The 20,000-nt window shown below is 41.0% G+C and overlaps 1 protein-coding gene across 2 annotated transcripts in view; it reads right to left on the bottom strand.

The window, feature by feature from the left end:
- srfb (serum response factor b) overlaps nucleotides 1–20,000 on the bottom strand; it is a 47,798-nt gene that overhangs the window by 26,881 nt on the left and 917 nt on the right. For both annotated transcript variants that reach the window (XM_067421272.1, XM_067421271.1), the window contains exon 2: nucleotides 3,007–3,273. In XM_067421272.1, coding sequence (XP_067277373.1) covers nucleotides 3,007–3,273 — 267 coding nt within the window. The remainder of the gene's footprint in view (nucleotides 1–3,006; nucleotides 3,274–20,000) is intronic.

Genomic DNA, 20,000 nt, shown 5'->3' with positions numbered 1-20,000 from the left:
TGCTCTTCTATCAGCTTGAATCAGTCGGCCCATTCTCCTCTGACCTCGAGCATCAACAAGGCATTTTCTCCCACAGGACTGCTGCAGACTGGATGCTCTTCCCTTTTCACACCATTCTTTGTAAACCCTAGAAATGGTTGTGTGTGTAAATCCCAGTAACTGAGCAGATTGTGAAATACTCAGACCAGCCCGTCTGGCACCAACAACCATGCCACGCTCAAAACGGCTTAAATCCCCTTTCTTTCCCATTCTGACATTCAGTTTGGAGTTCAGGAGACTGTCTTGACCAGGACCACACCCCTAAATGCACTGAAGAACTGCCATGTGATTGGCTGATTAGAGAATTGCATTAATGAGAAATTGAACAGGTGTTCCTAATAATCCTTTAGGTGAGTGTATGATCCATCAGAACCAACAGACACACACTGCTACCATCTCTCATTCAGCACGCCTGCACCCCAAACAATTAACACTTATTAAAAACATGTCAGAAGCTTTAATTAGCTTTTTGCTAGGTGTTGCTATATGGTTGCCAAGGTACTTGGAGTGGCTGCTGGGCTACCTGGCTGGTTCCTAAGGTGTTGCTATGTGGTTGCTAAGGTGTTGCTATGCAGACAATAGTAAATCTGGGCTGGTTTGCTAGGGTGTTGCTATGCGGTTACCAGGGTATTCTGGGTGGTTGCTAAGGTGTTGGTATGCAGTTGCTAGGGTACTCTGGATGGTTGCTAGGGTGTTGCTATGTGGTTGCTAAGGTATTCTTCTATGCACTTGTTAATGTACTTGGGGTGGTTGCTAGGGTGTTGCTATGTGGTTGCTAAGGTGCTGCTATGCGGAAAATAGGAAAATTGGGCTGGTTGCTGGGTTGATGCTATGAAGTTGCTATGGTACTCTGGATGGTTGCTAGGGAATTCTACTATGCATTTGCTAATGTACTTGGGGTGGTTGCTAGGGTGTTGCTGTGCAGTTACTAGGGTATTCTGGGTGGTTGTTAAGGTATTGCTATGTGGTTGCAAGGGTGTTGCTGTGTAGTTGCTAAGGTAATCAGGGTGAATCCAGCTGAATAAACCTGCACATCTACGGACTGACATTCAACAAACAGTGTGATCAATACTGGAGTAAACATGAGGTTTGGTTTACAGACACTCGTGTGACTCATTGGAGATGAGCCTCGTAACGCCATCATTTACAAGCGATTTATTTCTGATGGATCAAGTCAACACACTACAGAGCAAAGGTCATGATGAGTGCAGCACTATTTATACTCGCAGTCTATCTGAGGAGAGGTCAATCACTCTAGTAAACACGGTAAAGGCAGACAGAGGAGGCGTATGGACGGAGAACAAGCACACAGCGGAGGAATGAAATACTCCAGCATCAGTAACTCTTCTAGCCTAGAAATCTAGATGCACCCTAACGGCAGCAAATCTAATCTGCCGCGACTCTCAATGCACGTCTGAGCTGTAAAAACCAAACTCTGGTCGGGCCAATCTAGGGGTTGCAGCGACTAGTCGACCTTAATGCTCTGCCATGACGCTTTAAGCTTGACGTTAACTAGTCGCTGGCCTATAGAGGGCGCAACAGGATCAGCAATTTTACTGACACGCAGGCTCTGTTTTGAACAGTTAAAAATACGAATAAATGCATCCTCTGAGAGCTCTCCACAAGACCTGTTTGATTACCATCTGGATGCTCAAAACTGATCGGGAGAACACACGCTTATTGTAAACACATGCTGCATTGCAACACACACACACAGCCGATCGCACATCACACGGAGATCGCGCGTGCCTCACAAAACCATTCAGTAGCGCAGAAATCTATCAACACTGTTCTGTGATCTATCAGTAAAACAGCTTAGAAACTGAAACGTTCTAGCATATATGTCTTGATAACTAAACTCACAGCTTCACTATTAGTAGAGAGACGCTGCAGGTAGAGTTAATTCACACACAATCACTCACTAATGCATTCATATACATGTGATCTTTATTGTGCTACCTTATCTGTATCTTATTCAGAACGAGCAGAAATCTGTGAGAAATATAACGACCAGAAGACAAAAGAACTGATACAAAGCTGTCATGTAGGATTAATAACCTTTTGGGCAGTGCTGTGTCATGCTATAGCTGTGCACAAGAAGACCCGAGTTCGTGTCTCAGCTCGAGGCTCGGGCTTATTTGCTTATTAATGACGTCAACATCGACTAGTCGAAGTCGGCTCAACTTTAATCACATAAAGGTCGACTTTAAAAAATCAGAAGTCATTCAACCCCTAGGCCAATCACATCGTGTATAGAGTCGGTGGGCGGGGCTTAACATAATGGCGGTCGAGTTGCTTGCGTGCTTCTAGTAAACACAGAAACTGGCGAACGGCGGTCTGTCGAATCAGCTTTGACGCGACTCTGGAGGACTTGAGTTAAGCTTTTCTCTGAGAAAAGAACAAAGAACGGCACTGAAGTCATTCTGAAGAAGGGAAGATGTGTTCGGAGTTTAGCCGACCGGATACGGCGAATGTTTAATCTGTCAGCTCCGCTTCACGTTGTTCTGGTTGGTTAAAGCTCTATCCAATCACGTGCAGAGGGAGTTTGAAAGACAACCGTTTCTCCGCCCCTCAGATTGAGTCGTCAATGGGGAGTTTCCAGAACAAACATCTTGATGTGGGTCAGGTTTCTCAGGCTAAATGCAGTAAGACAGTGATAGTAAAATACCTAATTCAATATACACCGCATTGATGTTGCACACGTTATACAGGAAACCAGATGAACACAGAATATTAGTGTTACAGGAGGCTTCTCGCTAGGTGTTTTCCCATCGAAACCCATTATAAAGAAAACACAATGCACATATAACTCTTCGGCTCTTTTGGACCAACTGGAGAGTCTCCAAGCCGAACTCACCTTGGGTGCCCCTAAGTGAGTTTTCAGACCAAACATCTTGATGCGGGTCAGGCTTGTCAGGCTATACCTCTTCGGCTCTTTTGGACCAATGCGAGAGTTTTGGAACTCACCTTGGGTTCCCCCAGGCTCTCGGACTCGGACACCTGGTAGCTGAGGTCGGTCTCCTCGAAGCCCGTGGCGCTCATCCTCTGGTCCGTGGACGGGTCGGATCGGGGGGGAGAGTCTGGAGAGTTCAGGCAGGTTTGGATCAGAGCTTTACCCGTCTCGCTGGTGATCATGGGCTGCAGCTTACGGGTGGCGAACGTGTAGACATGACCCGTCTCACTGGCCACCAGCAGCAGGACCTGAGTACCTGTGAGCGTGGAGAGCTCATACGCCTTAGAGAGAGAGAGAGAGAGAGAGAGAGAGAGAGAGAGAGAGAGAGAGAGAGAGAGAGAGAGAGAGAGAGAGAGAGAGAGAGAGAGAGAGAGAGAGAGAGAGAGAGAAAGAGAGAAAGAGAGAGAGAGAGAGTTTATATTTAAGATTTCAGTAGTCACTTTATACAGAACAGATGGATTCATTCACAATCAGTGATGTAATCTTCAAATATGAGAGCTCATATTGTAGAGGGGTAACATCAGGGATGCCACAGTTCTTTATATAATATTGACCCGTTCGGTACGGCATTCACAGTTCAATATATGCTTGTGAATTGTGTTTTTTCTAAAGCCTGTCAAACACACGGGCTAACTGGACTGAGTCGTCTTACTGCGCTAATACTGTCAAACACACACAAGGGTAACATATATAAACACAGTCGGTTATAGCTAAAGCGAAAGTAACATCTCTGTCTGTGTGTGTGTGTGTGTGTGTGTGTGTGTGTGTGTGTGTGTGTGTGTGTGTGTGTGCGTGCTGTGCGTGCGTGCGTGCGTGCGTGTGTGCGTGTGTGTGTGTGTGTGTGTGAGATGCGAGCAGGTCGAGAACACTTGTCCTTAAGGGGACAGTCCACCTTTAAAATTATGTTAATCAAACAACAAAAGACAGAGAAAATCACTCACTGCTCTTGAATAAATAAATACAAATTGAATACAGTAGCTTTTAATCAATGTATATTTAATTTTGAAGACTATGTAGTGTTTTCATTTTATATTTATTCATTCAATTTCATACTTAAATGCTGCTGTACATCTCTGAGCTGCCACTGTAAATCTTTATATATATATATATATATATATATATATATATATATATATATATATATATATATATATATATATTATATATATATATATATATATATATATATATATATATAATTTTTTTTTTTTTTTATATTATACAATACATTAGGAATGTGTACAAGGGGTTTTTAAGTAAAGTTTTACGTTTAAGTAAGGATTTTCAAGTCTTTTAAGTAAAATAAAGAAAGTCTTAACCAGGACCACAGTATTACAACAACAAAAATTCTCCTTAACCTCTTTCTGTTCCTGACACCTAAGAATAAAATGGCAAAAAACCGAACCGAACCGAGAACCGTGGACTAACTGTATTGTTGCACACCTAGATAACACTATTGAGATTGAAACTAAAGGGGCAGTGTGTGTGTGTGTGTGTGTGTGTGTGTGTGTGTGTGTGTGTGTGTGTGTGTGTGTGTGTGTGTGTGTGTGTGTGTGTGTGTGTGTGTGTGTGTGTGTGTGTGTGTGTGTGTGTGTGTGTGTGTGTGTGTGTGTGTGTGTGTGTGTGTGTGTGTGTGTGTGTGTGTGTGTTGCTTCGTTCCTCGACCGCTTGTGTTTACTAACAGATGACTGGTGGAAGCTGAGCTTTAAACAGGTTCAGATGAAACACACTGAGATAAAACTCTATTAATAGAGCCGCCAGTCAGAGTGTGACTGATTATGCTGAAGGAGGAGCGCTGGACTACACACACACACACGCACACACACACACACTAACCAATCATGAGACTAACCAGAAGGACATTATTAATGAGGTCATCAGTTGCTGCAGAATCAAAAGATTTTTAGGCAAACCATTTAGAAGTTATAAGCTAAATTAGCCATTTTTCATACTGTTACGCTAAAGAGTGAAGTGAATTATGCTGCTCTGTTGCGGTTGTGCTGCTGCTGTTCCTTCTGTCTCCCCTAGAGGCCGCGCTGTGTCCCGCTGGTTACTGATTGTGGGTTGGGCAACCGCTTTAAAAACACCTGCCTGATGTCCGGGGAGGAGGCTTCTATTTTCCACCTGCTCCTTTTCATCGACGGAGCGAAAGCACCGCGCTCGTACATCTTACTATGCTCCGGAAAGGGGATAATCATGTGTTTTAGTTTATGGGTTACTTTGAGAGCTGGTGGGGAAAAGGTGAGGGGTTTTCTTTCACGTTGTTTATCTTGTCGGTAGTTTAGTGTAGCAGCTAGAGGAACCGGAAGACTCACGACAACTTGTCTTTTGTTTGGACGGGAGGTAGGCAAGTTTCACTTTTCTTTACAGACATGTGTAGTCAGGGTTGGTTTTGTGTGTTAATTTCCCACCATGCTCTGTTTGTTAAGTCTTATCCTTTATTAAACTAATTTGTTGCACCGTCATTGCGTCTCTATGGTCACTTTGTATGTTATGTTATTCCATTTTTCCTGTTTATTTAATGGTGACGTAACATATAAATGGGGGCTCGTTTAGTCGGGTTTTGAACTATATTTGTTAAAAAAAATATATATATATATATTTTTTCTGATTTTCATTTTTGTGAAAATCTTTTCTGTGGTGGTCGCACTGCGCGCTGTGGGTGCGCATTTGTTTGAACCGCCCTTTGTTCTTTATGGCCGTAGTTTTATGGTGTATATTTTTCTTTTTTTCCCCTTTTGCTCGTTTAGGGAATTTTTTTGTCACTCGCAATGTTCGATTTAGACGCGTTTATTCTGGCTCCCTCACAGGATATTTTGTTAAGTGTTACGCGTGATGACCTTGTTAGAATCGCTGGCCACTATAAGCTTGAGGTGAGTGGTAGCCCTTCCAAGGCTGATTTGCAAGATAAACTTATGGAAGATTTGCGAGAAATTGGAGTGTTTGGGAAAGTGTCTTCGGATGTATCTACGGCACCCGATCAGGGTAAACGTCTTCCTATTGATTCGTCACCTTCACCCAGTAAAGCAGCACTAGAATTGAAACGTTTACAGTTAAGAGAAAAGGAAATTGAATGGGAGCGCGAAAAAACTAGGTTGGAGGCTGACAGACAGACAGTACGAGAACGAGAAAAAAGAGATCACGAGTTTAGATTGAAAGATCTTGAGCTTGCGCAGGCATTACGTATTAAAGAGCTTGAGCTGAAAGCCCGTGAGGCTGGTGTTCCGTTCAAGCCAGATCAATGTGATATAACTCGTAATATTCGCCTCGTTCCACCTTTTAGTGAAAGCGAGGTTGACAAATTTTTTGCACATTTCGAACGCGTAGCGACAACTTTTAAATGGCCCAAAGAAATTTGGACCATGACGTTACAATGTGTTTTCACTGGGAAAGCGCAGGAAGCTTACTCCTCATTAACTCTTGAAGACGCAGCAGATTACGATAAAGTCAAACATGCTGTTTTACGCATCTATGCTCTTGTGCCGGAGGCTTATCGACAAAAGTTTCGTAATTATTGTAAACCTGAAGCTCTTACCTATGTCGAGTATGTTAGAGAGAAAGAAATGTTGTTTGATCGTTGGCTTAGTTCTCAAGAAGTAACAACTTTTCAAGCTCTTCGTGATCTGATTATTCTTGAAGATGTTAAAAACGGTCTTCCTCAAACAGTTGCTACACATGTTAGTGAGCATAAGAATTTGACTCCTGCTCGTGCGGCTGTGCTTGCTGACGAGTATGTACTCACACATAAACGTGTTCCTTCTAATCCTAGATTTTCAACCAATGTTTCAAATCAATCGAATGTCTCTAAGATGTCTAGAGAAAACGTGCCTGTTTCTGCCCGCTCTCCGGACCGGCGTTCGTCAGGGTCTAACGTTACAGTTCCGACCTGCGCCTATTGTAAGAAACGTGGTCATGTTCTGGCTGAGTGTTATTCTCTGAAGCGTAAAAATAAGGCGGCGGGTCAACCAGCTTCTTATCGATCTGAGGTGGGTTTGTGTGTTGCGAACATGCCTGTGAGTGGGGACAATGCTAATACTGACAATCACAGTTTTGCACCTTTTATAATGGATGGCTTTGTCTCTTTGCCTGGTGAGTGTTCAAAAATTCCAATAAAGATTCTGCGTGACACGGGCGCCTCACAGAGTTTTATCGTGCAAGATGTGTTGCCTTTTTGTGATAAGACTTTTACTGGTGATAGCATTCTTGTACGTGGATTTGAAATGGGGTATGTTAATGTCCCTCTGCATGAGATTTCTCTTGTGTCTGACTTAGTTACTGGCAATGTTATCATGGGCGTACGCCCCTCCTTGCCTATTAAAAATGTAGCAGTGCTACTTGGTAACGATTTGTGTGGTGGAAAAGTTTTGCCTTGCCCCATAGTGTCTCATGCATCGTTAAAAACATGCTCTGATGACTTGTCAATTAACTTCCCTGATGTTTTTTCTGCTAGCGTGGTTACGCGTGCTATGGCGAAAGATGAAAAGGAGAATGAAATCGAGGATCAACTTGATCTTAGTGATACTTTTATTGCTCAACCTTCACTCCCTAGCGACAGTGATTTACTCTTGAATTCTGCTTCACTGTCGTTTCCTTACGATGTTCTTAATTTGTCTATGAGTCGGGAGCAGCTTATTAAAGAACAGAAAATTGACCCATCTCTGTCTTCTTTTTTTTCAGAAGCTAAGTCTGAAGAAGACATTGAGCATTCGCCACACGGCTACTTTTTACGAGATGGTGTCTTAATGCGCAAGTGGAGACCTCTTATGGCCTCCGCACAAGATGAGTGGAGAGTTTTTTTGCAAATGGTTGTTCCAGTCTCTTTTCGGGATAAGGTTTTAAGTTTAGCTCATGACCATCACTTTGCGGGTCATCTTGGCGTAAATAAGACCACTGACAGAATTTTGCGCCATTTTTTTTGGCCAGGTATTAAAAGAGATGTTGTGAGGTATTGCCGAACCTGTCATTTATGTCAGATCATTGGTAAACCTAATCAGGTGATTCCTCCTGCGCCTTTACAGCCGATTCCTGTTACGTCTGAGCCTTTTGAACACGTTATATTAGACTGTGTGGGCCCATTGCCTCGAACAAAATCTGGGAATCAATGGTTACTAACCATTATGTGTAGTGTGACTCGTTTTCCAGAGGCTGTTCCGCTTCGTAAAATCACCGCTCCTGCCGTTATTAAGGCCTTGATGGGTTTTTTCTCTCTTTTTGGCCTTCCGAAAACTATTCAGTCAGATCGCGGTACTAATTTTATGTCCCGTGTGTTCGCTCAAGCTATGCGCCAGCTCGCGGTCCATCATGTTACATCCAGCCCGTATCGTCCTCAAAGTCAGGGTGCACTCGAGAGGTTTCATCAAACATTGAAAAATATGCTCAAGAGTTTTTGCCTCGAGTTTCAGCGCGATTGGGATGAAGGTGTTCCGCTAGCTCTTTTTGCTGTGCGCGAGGTAGTGCAGGAAAGTTTGGGATTTAGCCCGTCGGAACTTGTTTTTGGGCACACAGTTCGTGGGCCTTTAAAACTGTTGAAAGAATCGTGGCTCGCTGAGCCTAAGAAGTGTCTCAGTTTGTCTGATTACGTGTCCAACATGCGTAATAGGCTTCGTTGTGCATGTCAGTTGGCCAAAGATAATTTGGGTCTTTGTCAAAAAAGGATGAAGCAGAGGTTTGATCAGAAGGCTGTTTCTCGAAGCTTTAGAGAGGGTGATAAAGTTCTTGTGTTGATTCCTGGGATGGGTTCTGCTTTGCAGGCTCGTTACAGTGGGCCTTATCGTGTCGAACGGCGAGTGAATGATTTGAATTATGTCATCTCTACACCAGATCGAAGGAGAAAGACCACACTATGCCATATTAATCGTTTGAAATTGTATCATGATCGAGAGGAGGGTTCGATTTCTAAGCTCAAATCTCCTTGTACTCCTACTGTCAACAATGATGCTTGCGCAACAGAAGTGGCGCTGTCTAAGAGATGTGGTGCTGAAGTTGTTTCTTCACTGGTGACTGTGAAGCCAGCTAAACATGTGTCTCTGTCGGTACAACAGGGTGCTGTGGCGAATGCTTTGCTGGAGGACGAGGGTCGTGTTCCATCTGTTGAAGTTATTGAAGGGAGAATGAAGAATTCTGAGGTTCTTAATGACTTAGATTCGTTTTTGTCTAAGCTGTCCGCGTCAGAACGTAAGGATTTAATCTCTTTGATTGAACAACATGAGAGTTTGTTTCCTGATGTGCCTTGTCGCACAACGGTAATTGAACATGATATTGATGTGGGGGCTACATGCCCAATAAAACAGCACCCTTATCGCACCAACCCATATAAAAGGTTGTTAATTCAGAGTGAGGTAAAATTTATGCTGGAGAATGGGATCGCGGAATCTAGCAATAGCCCGTGGAGCTCGCCATGTTTACTTGTTCCAAAGAGTGATGGTTCCATGCGCTTCTGCACAGATTTTAGAAGGGTGAACGCCGTTACTAAATCTGACAGTTACCCATTACCGCGTATTGACGATTGTGTTGATCGCCTGGGTTCCGCTGTATTTGTCAGTAAAATTGACCTGTTGAAAGGTTACTGGCAAGTCCCGTTGACCCTTCGTGCCAAAGAGGTCTCCGCCTTCGTGACTCCAGACCACTTCCTGCAATATACCGCCATGGCCTTTGGCCTTCGAAATGCCCCTGCCACCTTTCAGAGGCTCATCAATGGCGTTCTTGATGGTGTGCCTAACTGCGAAGCCTATTTGGATGACTTGGTGATTTATAGTGCCACATGGCCTTCACATATGACCCACCTTTCAACTGTCTTTCGCAGGCTGTCGGGAGCTAATTTAACCATTAACCTGGCTAAGTGTGAGTTTGGCCAGGCTACCGTGATATATCTGGGTAAAGTGGTTGGCCGTGGGCAGGTGCGTCCTGTCCAGAGTAAAGTTGAGGCGATTTTGAATTATCCTCCTCCAACTACCCGTCGCGAGCTCCGTCGTTTTCTTGGCATGGTAGGTTACTACCGGTCATTCTGTAAAAACTTTTCAACTTTTGCCTCGCCTCTTACTGATTTGCTTAGTTCAAAAGTAACCTACAACTGGACTACACAAAGTCAAGCTGCTTTCGAGTCAGTTAAAGCCCTGCTGACTACTGCGCCCGTGCTGGCCGCTCCTGATTTTTCCCAGCCTTTTTCCATCGCTGTGGATGCAAGTGACTTGGGAGCGGGAGCTGTTCTTTTACAACTTGACGGGGATGGTCTTGAACACCCCGTCTGTTTCTTTTCGCGCAAATTTAATTGTCATCAGCGTGCTTATTCGACAATAGAAAAGGAAGCCCTTTCTCTTGTGCTCGCCGTCCAGCATTTTGAGGTTTATGTCGGAGGTTCTGCATGCCCGGTTGTGGTTTACACAGATCATAACCCTGTGGTTTTTCTTGATCGCATGCGTAATAGTAACCAGCGCTTAATGCGTTGGAGTTTGATTCTTCAAGGTTACAACTTGGAGATTAGACACATTCGAGGACGTGACAATGTAGTTGCAGATGCATTGTCTCGTGCTTGAGAGAAATATCCCTGCAAATAAATTGTGGGATTTAAATATTAAAAAAAAAAAAAATGCACTGTTGCCCATTAATATATATTTTCTCATTTGTTTCAGTTTAACAGGTTATGGAGCCGTTGCTGAATGGTTTGTAAAAAAAACACGTTCATTTGTAAACATTTTTGTAATTTTGTAGTTCATTTAAACCCCAATTTATTTTTTTTTAAGGGTAGGGGTGTTACGCTAAAGAGTGAAGTGAATTATGCTGCTCTGTTGCGGTTGTGCTGCTGCTGTTCCTTCTGTCTCCCCTAGAGGCCGCGCTGTGTCCCGCTGGTTACTGATTGTGGGTTGGGCAACCGCTTTAAAAACACCTGCCTGATGTCCGGATGTCCGGCTTCTATTTTCCACCTGCTCCTTTTCATCGACGGAGCGAAAGCACCGCGCTCGTACATCTTACTATGCTCCGGAAAGGGGATAATCATGTGTTTTAGTTTATGGGTTACTTTGAGAGCTGGTGGGGAAAAGGTGAGGGGTTTTCTTTCACGTTGTTTATCTTGTCGGTAGTTTAGTGTAGCAGCTAGAGGAACCGGAAGACTCACGACAACTTGTCTTTTGTTTGGACGGGAGGTAGGCAAGTTTCACTTTTCTTTACAGACATGTGTAGTCAGGGTTGGTTTTGTGTGTTAATTTCCCACCATGCTCTGTTTGTTAAGTCTTATCCTTTATTAAACTAATTTGTTGCACCGTCATTGCGTCTCTATGGTCACTTTGTATGTTATGTTTTTCCATTTTTCCTGTTTATTTAATGGTGACGTAACACATACCACCAGACCAGTAGGGGGCGACACATGTAACCTCAAATCATGCTTATGATGACATGTACCAATGCGCTGAAGTGTTGCATACATGCCAATGAGCTCTTCGTGCTTTATTTGAGAATGGTTCAGTCTATAAAACTAAGCTTTTGGTCACTTTTTTCTCCAGCATGGATCTGAGCAGATTAAATTGGACGGAATTATGACGTAATGTGGTGCAATCAGTACCGTTGATGTAAAAAAAACAATAGTTAAAGTTTATGTTTTTGTCCTTTAAAATACTATAATAGTTAAAAGACAATGCTTAAAATGTTCCATTAACCGATGTTATGCGACTAAAAACTGATTTTAAGTCAGCTTTAACTTCACTCCATCTGAAAGACAAATATCGTCCTCTTTACTCCACTACATTTCTATCAAGGTCCTCGACAGGGCCGGCTCTAGCTCTTTGGTTGCCCTAGGCGAGATGGAATTTTGCGCCCCCCAACCCTCCACCCCACTCCACTCACTTTTATCGTCTCTATTCTAATTCAGCACGTCTGTTTTCCTAGGCCTACCCCTAACCGAGAGCACTTATTATTAAACACGTTCGACGCTTTATTTCCACTTTTCAAACATTTTCTCACTTTTTATTGAAAATAAATGCCTTTCCGATCTGATATGTAATGGGAAAAGGAAATAGAGCAACTGTGGTAAAAGGCGGGATCGAACCTCTGCACCCGCGGTGTTTAGGCGCCTCATTTTTGATGAACGCGCAAGATGAGCACTTGCCTGACCTAACGCCTGAACTAATAATCAATAATCACCATCAATTCAATCCAATAATCAGATTGATAAGTAATTAAACGTGTGGCTGAGGGGGCGCCCTATGATGATCATGTTTTATGAACATTATGTTGTATTTCGCTTGTTCCGATTATATGCTTAATGGGAAGTAATGGGCGGCACTAGAGCGCGCTCGCGCCCCTAACACAATTGTCGCCCTAGGCAACCGCCTAGCTCGCCTATAGCAAACACCGGCCCTGGTCCTCGAAGTCGAAAGTCGTTTCTGTCGCAGCTTTGAAAGTCAGTGATGATTTTTTTCCATCTTTAAAAGGTTTTTTGTTGTTGTTGTTTCAGACAGTCTATCAGGAGTCATAAACATTTCCCCAACTTTTTTTGAGCACTGATCAGTTCATAGCAAAATCGAAGAAGACGGTTCTTAGGCACAAGTGTGTGCACCCATAGCCATACTTTAAAAGTATGTTTCAGTTTAAAACAAAATCAAGATTAGTTTAGTTGGCATACACTTGGTGCATGACTTATAAAATATTGAAAATATAAATGTCTGGGAGAAAGAGAAGTGTAAAGCTGTGAGAATATCAGATGTGTATCAGTGTATTGGATCCGTTCATTCTGTCTTAAAGTGGGCCCATAGTATTTTTTTTTGAATCACAACTATGGAAGTCAATGGCTCCAGTTAACTGTTTGGTTACTGACATTCTTCAAAATATCTTCCTTTGTGTTCAGCTGAAGAAAGAAACTCATACAGGTTTGAAACAACTTGAGGGTGAGAAAGGATGACCTATAGTGAACTATCCCTTTAAAAAGTCAAAATTATGGCATATTTACTACAAGTTATAGCATGTATCAAAATTATGACAAATTTGAAATTGTGGCATAAAAAGTTAAAATTATTGAATACTTAGTAAAGGGTATAGCATGTGTCAAAATGAGGACAAAGTTAAAATTATGGCTTAAAAAATCAAAATATCTTCCCTTGTGTTCAGCTGAAGAAAGAAACTCACACAGGTTTGAAACAACTTGAGGGTGAGAAAGGATGACAGAATTTTCATTTTAAAGTGCACTATCCCTTTAACACCTTGTACACTTTAAGCACATTTTCTAATCTAATGTTGCTGTGCAATGTGTGCAAAGAGAATGAAAGCAGCATCTGATGCAGGACATTTCTCAGCAACTCTACACCGCTAACAACCTCCTGTGAGACTGATCTGAAACCTGTTGCATTAGCAGCTGGAAGAGCTCAAAGACGCCGCCGCGTTTGCTCAGCTGTTGAGTCTGAACCGGCAGGTGATGGGATCACTCAACCACAACTAGCACTACTAACACCAACATGTGTCACCAAAGCACATTTGTCAGGCGTTTACCGGCCATGTGGGCTTCACTCGCTCGCCTTTTGCAGAAAACAGCAAACTAACATTACACTATACACTCATCTTACACTGATCACTATACAGTCATCTTACACTGATCACTATACAGTCATCTTACACTGATCACTATACACTCATATTACACTGATCACTATACACTCATATTACACTGATCACTATACACTCATCTTACACTGATCACTATACAGTCATCTTACACTGATCACTATACAGTCATCTTACACTGATCACTATACAGTCATCTTACACTGATCACTATACACTCATCTTACACTGATCACTATACACTCATCTTACACTGATCACTATACACTCATCTTACACTGATCACTATACACTCATCTTACACTGATCACTATACACTCATCTTACACTGATCACTATACACTCATCTTACACTGATCACTATACACTCATCTTACACTGATCACTATACACTCATCTTACACTGATCACTATACAGTCATCTTACACTGATCACTATACACTCATCTTACACTGATCACTACACACTCATCTTACACTGATCACTATACACTCATCTTACACTGATCACTATACAGTCATCTTACACTGATCACTATACACTCATCTTACACTGATCACTATACACTCATCTTACACTGATCACTATACAGTCATCTTACACTGATCACTATACACTCATCTTACACTGATCACTATACAGTCATCTTACACTGATCACTATACAGTCATCTTACACTGATCACTATACACTCATCTTACACTGATCACTATACACTCATCTTACACTGATCACTACACACTCATCTTACACTGATCACTATACACTCATCTTACACTGATCACTATACACTGATCCCTATACATTCATCTTACACTGATCACTATACAGTCATCTTACACTGATCACTATACAGTCATCTTACACTGATCACTATACACTCATCTTACACTGATCACTATACAGTCATCTTACACTGATCACTATACACTCATCTTACACTGATCACTATAACAGTCATCTTACACTGATCACTATACACTCATCTTACACTGATCACTATACACTCATCTTACACTGATCACTATACAGTCATCTTACACTGATCACTATACACTCATCTTACACTGATCACTACACACTCATCTTACACTGATCACTATACACTCATCTTACACTGATCACTATACAGTCATCTTACACTGATCACTATACACTCATCTTACACTGATCACTATACACTCATCTTACACTGATCACTATACAGTCATCTTACACTGATCACTATACACTCATCTTACACTGATCACTATACAGTCATCTTACACTGATCACTATACAGTCATCTTACACTGATCACTATACACTCATCTTACACTGATCACTATACACTCATCTTACACTGATCACTACACACTCATCTTACACTGATCACTATACACTCATCTTACACTGATCACTATACAGTCATCTTACACTGATCACTATACACTCATCTTACACTGATCACTATACAGTCATCTTACACTGATCACTATACACTCATCTTACACTGATCACTATACAGTCATCTTACACTGATCACTATACACTCATCTTACACTGATCACTATACACTCATCTTACACTGATCACTATACACTCATCTTACACTGATCACTATACACTCATCTTACACTGATCACTATACAGTCATCTTACACTGATCACTATACACTCATCTTACACTGATCACTATACACTCATCTTACACTGATCACCATACACTCATCTTACACTGATCACTATACACTCATCTTACACTGATCACTATACACTGATCACTATACACTCATCTTACACTGATCACTATACACTCATCTTACACTGATCACTATACACTCATCTTACACTGATCACTATACACTCATCTTACACTGATCACTATACACTCATCTTACACTGATCACTAAACACTCATCTTACACTGATCACTATACACTCATCTTACACTGATCACTATACACTCATCTTACACTGATCACTATACACTCATCTTACACTGATCACTATACATTGATCACTATACACTCATCTTACACTGATCACTATACACTCATCTTACACTGATCACTATACATTGATCACTATACACTCATCTTACACTGATCAATATACACTCATCTTACACTGATCACTATACATTGATCACTGTACACTCATCTTACACTGATCACTATACACTCATCTTACACTGCAAAAAATGCTCTTCTTATTTAGTCATTTTGTCTGGTTTCTAGTCTAAATATGTAAATATTCTTAAATAAGATATTTTTCTTGTTCTGATGAAATGAAGAGAGTTTTTGCTTAAAATAAGATAAATGATCTGCCAATGGGGTGAGAAAAATAATCTTATTTCTGTTTGAAATCTTGTTTCTTGTTTCCGTCCCAATCAGAAACAAGATTATTTTTCTCACCCCATTGGCAGATTATTTATCTTATTTTAAGCAAAAACTCTCCTAATTTTGAGTTATTTTTCCCAAAAAAAGACAATAATTTTACAAGTCTAGTAAATGTTCCTTAATGTAAGAATTTTTAGATATTTTGACTAGAAACAAGACCAAAATACAGAGTAAGAAGAGCATGTTTTGCCAATTAAGTCCTTAGCAATGCATTTCACTACTTACAATACATTTATGGTAGAAAAAGTCAGAAATATCTTCATGGAATATGATCTTAATATCCTGATAATTTTTGGCACAAAAGAAAAATGTATAATTCTGACCCATATGATGTATTGTTGGCTTTTGCCACAGATATAACCGTGAGATTAGGACTGGTGTTGGGCTCCAGGGTCCCAAATAGGAACCATTGAAACGTATGATGATTTTTTTTTTTGTAATTGTGCTTTTCGGAGATTTATTAAAATTGTCATTTTTTGAATATGAAAAACGTGTTTGGAACGACAAGCAAATGAGAGAAATGGGGCTTGATTTGATTCCCAAACCACTTCCAGTCTCTTCAGAATGGATCCAGGCAAGCCGAGACTGTTCTGGCACTCTGAGATCCAGCACACACACACACACACACACACACACACACACAGCCCCTAAACCTACCCATCACAGGAAACATTCTGCATTTTTACTTTCTCATAAAAACTCCTCCTGTGTGATTTATAAGCCTTTTGTAAAGTGGGGCCATGGGTAATGTCCTCATATTTCACCCTCTCCTGTAATACCTGTGTCATACCCATGGCATTATACACATTTGAGTCCTCATATGTCACAAAAACATGCCCACACACACACACACACACACACACACTGCCCCTAAACCTACCCATCCCAGGAAACATTCTGCATTTTTCCTTTCTCATAAAAACTCCTCCTGTGTGATTTATAAGCCTTTTGTAAAGTGGGGCCATGGGTAATGTCCTCATATTTCACCCTCTCCTGTAATACCTGTGTCATACCCATGGCATTACACACATTTGAGTCCTCATATGTCAGAGGTTTTCAAACTTTACGATGTCAAGGACCCCAAATATGATGCACCTTTATGGGGACCCCCTTAAATCCATCTTTATATTTATATGAAAAAACATTTAAACTGTTAGATAGATAGTAAGTATGAGATTTTAAATACAGCATTGTTTCCAAATTTAAATTGGATATACTTAATGTTGGATATATTAACCTGAAGAAGGTGTTCCATTAAAAATGAATTGTATAAGCAACGTTCAAAATAAATGTATGTACCGTAAGCAGTGAGCGAGATAAAGGGACTATAGTGAGAAAAACTCACAAGCAAGATACAAAGCAAACATATACAATTCTGAAAGGTATGCTGTTGTTTAAAAAGATTGTTTGGTAGACTTTATCCATTTATGCTTTTCCTTGTCTTTTAATTATCTGAGATTTTTCTGGGGACCCCATAGAACCTTCTGGAGGACCCCAGTTTGAAAACCCCTGCTCATATGTCATAAAAACATGCCCTCTCTCACACACACACACACACACTCTCTCTCTCTCTCTCTCTCTCTCTCTCTCTCTCTCTCTCTCTCTCTCTCTCTCTGTCTCTCTGTAACAGAATGTCAGTCGCCGGTTCTATTTAAAGCTCACAGCCCGTCGCGTCTGTTGTGACTTCAAATCACCAACCAAAGGACCGGACATGTGACACCACAGAGAGAAGACCAGGACCGCAAACCCAGGCCTGATTTACTCACACAACCCCTCACCAGAATAAAAGAGGAGAGGGAGCCCGAGCTCAGAGCGATGAGCGGAGACTGCCGGTGTTATGAAGGCGCATTTAGGAGAATCTCAGGAATAAATGACACATCTCAAAATGTCCTCTAAAGCACACGAGCCGTACCAGTGCAGTCTCCAACAGATCTCCATTACTTTTAATTAGTTTGACAAAAAATAGCTTAAAGTTTGAGGCCAGAAATCTTGTGAAAGTGATTTTTTAATTAAAACAAGAACAAATATCGGCCAATGTGTTCATAAAAATCAAGTTAATTTAGATGTGAGTGATGTTCAGACACAATGACAGATATTTGCTCGATTTAAGGATAAACTCACTTTTTTTGCTCAGTTTCTCAGACAACAAGATTTATTCATTTTTCATGTCAGTAAATGTGTTTTGATTTAAGGATATTTTGATATTTGTGCTGGAAAACTTAAATCATTTTTTTTGCAGTGTAATTTAATGTACGAGTCTACACAACTTTAATGGTCAGATTAAATGTGACTCATCTTCTGAACACAAATGAAGATATTAGTAATGAAATGGACAGATTTCTGTCCTCCATTGACAGGCTAAGCAACTTCCACTGACGCTTCAGGAACTTCATGAAGAGAAACGGATCCGTCCGGATTATTCCAGATGTTCTGAAGAGACTCCGAGGCTTTATATGAGGAAGGAAAGTCTGACGGGTTTGAGCCACATTAGGAATGATCCCAGGATTCTCACTAATGGTGAGCTGGCCCTTTAAGAGTTCGGACTATAGTTTATAAAGTTATAATTTTAGATATTTTTTGCTTCGCTTCAGGAGCCGTATGGAGCATTTTTATAATAGATAGATGGATAGATGCACTTTTATGATGGATAGATGCACTTTTATGATGGATAGATGCACTTTTATGCTTTAGAGGACATTTTGAGATGTGTCATTTATTCCTGAGATTCTCCTAAATGCGCCTTCATAACACCGGCAGTCTCCGCTCATCGCTCTGAGCTCGGGCTCCCTCTCCTCTTTTATTCTGGTGAGGGGTTGTGTGAGTAAATCAGGCCTGGGTTTGCGGTCCTGGTACTTTTATGATGGATAGATGCACTTTTATGATGGATGGATGCACTTTTATGATGGATAGATGCACTTTTTTATGATGGATAGATGCACTTTTATGATGGATGGATGCACTTTTTTATGATGGATAGATGCACTTTTATGATGGATAGATGCACTTTTATGATGGATAGATGCACTTTTATGACGGATAGATGCACTTTTTTATGATGGATAGATGCACTTTTATGATGGATAGATGCACTTTTATGATGGATAGATGCACTTTTATGATGGATGGATGCACTTTTATGACGGACAGATGCACTTTTATGATGGATGGATGCACTTTTATGATGATAGATGCACTTTTATGATGGATAGATGCACTTTTTTATGATGGATAGATGCACTTTTATGACGGACAGATGCACTTTTATGATGGACAGATGCACTTTTATGACGGACAGTTGCACTTTTATGATGGACAGATGCACTTTTATGACGGACAGATGCACTTTTATGATGGACAGATGCACTTTTATGACGGACAGATGCACTTTTATGATGGACAGATGCACTTTTATGATGGACAGATGCACTTTTATGATGGACAGATGCACTTTTATGATGGATAGATGCACTTTTATGATGGACAGATGCACTTTTATGATGGACAGATGCACTTTTATGACGGACAGTTGCACTTTTATGATGGATAGATGCACTTTTATGATGGATAGATGCACTTTCTTATGATGGATAGATGCACTTTTATGACGGACAGATGCACTTTTATGATGGATGGATGCACTTTTATGATGGATAGATGCACTTTTATGATGGATGGATGCACTTTTATGATGGATAGATGCACTTTTTTATGATGGATAGATGCACTTTTTTATGATGGATAGATGCACTTTTATGACGGACAGATGCTCTTTTATGATGGATGGATGCACTTTTATGATGGATAGATGCACTTTTATGATGGATGGATGCACTTTTATGATGGATAGATGCACTTTTATGATGGATAGATGCACTTTTTTATGATGGACAGATGCACTTTTATGACGGACAGTTGCACTTTTATGATAAATAGATGCACTTTTTTATGATGGATAGATGCACTTTTATGACGGACAGATGCACTTTTATGATGGACGGATGGATGCACTTTTTTAGGCTTCAAAATCTCGCCCCTCCTTCACTCCCATGATAAATCTTAGACGAGCAATAATACTTTGTAA

The sequence above is a fragment of the Pseudorasbora parva genome, chromosome 17 (genome assembly GCF_024679245.1).
Source record: "Pseudorasbora parva isolate DD20220531a chromosome 17, ASM2467924v1, whole genome shotgun sequence".
NCBI lineage: Eukaryota > Metazoa > Chordata > Actinopteri > Cypriniformes > Gobionidae > Pseudorasbora > Pseudorasbora parva.
This window is presented reverse-complemented; position numbering and strand designations above follow the sequence as displayed.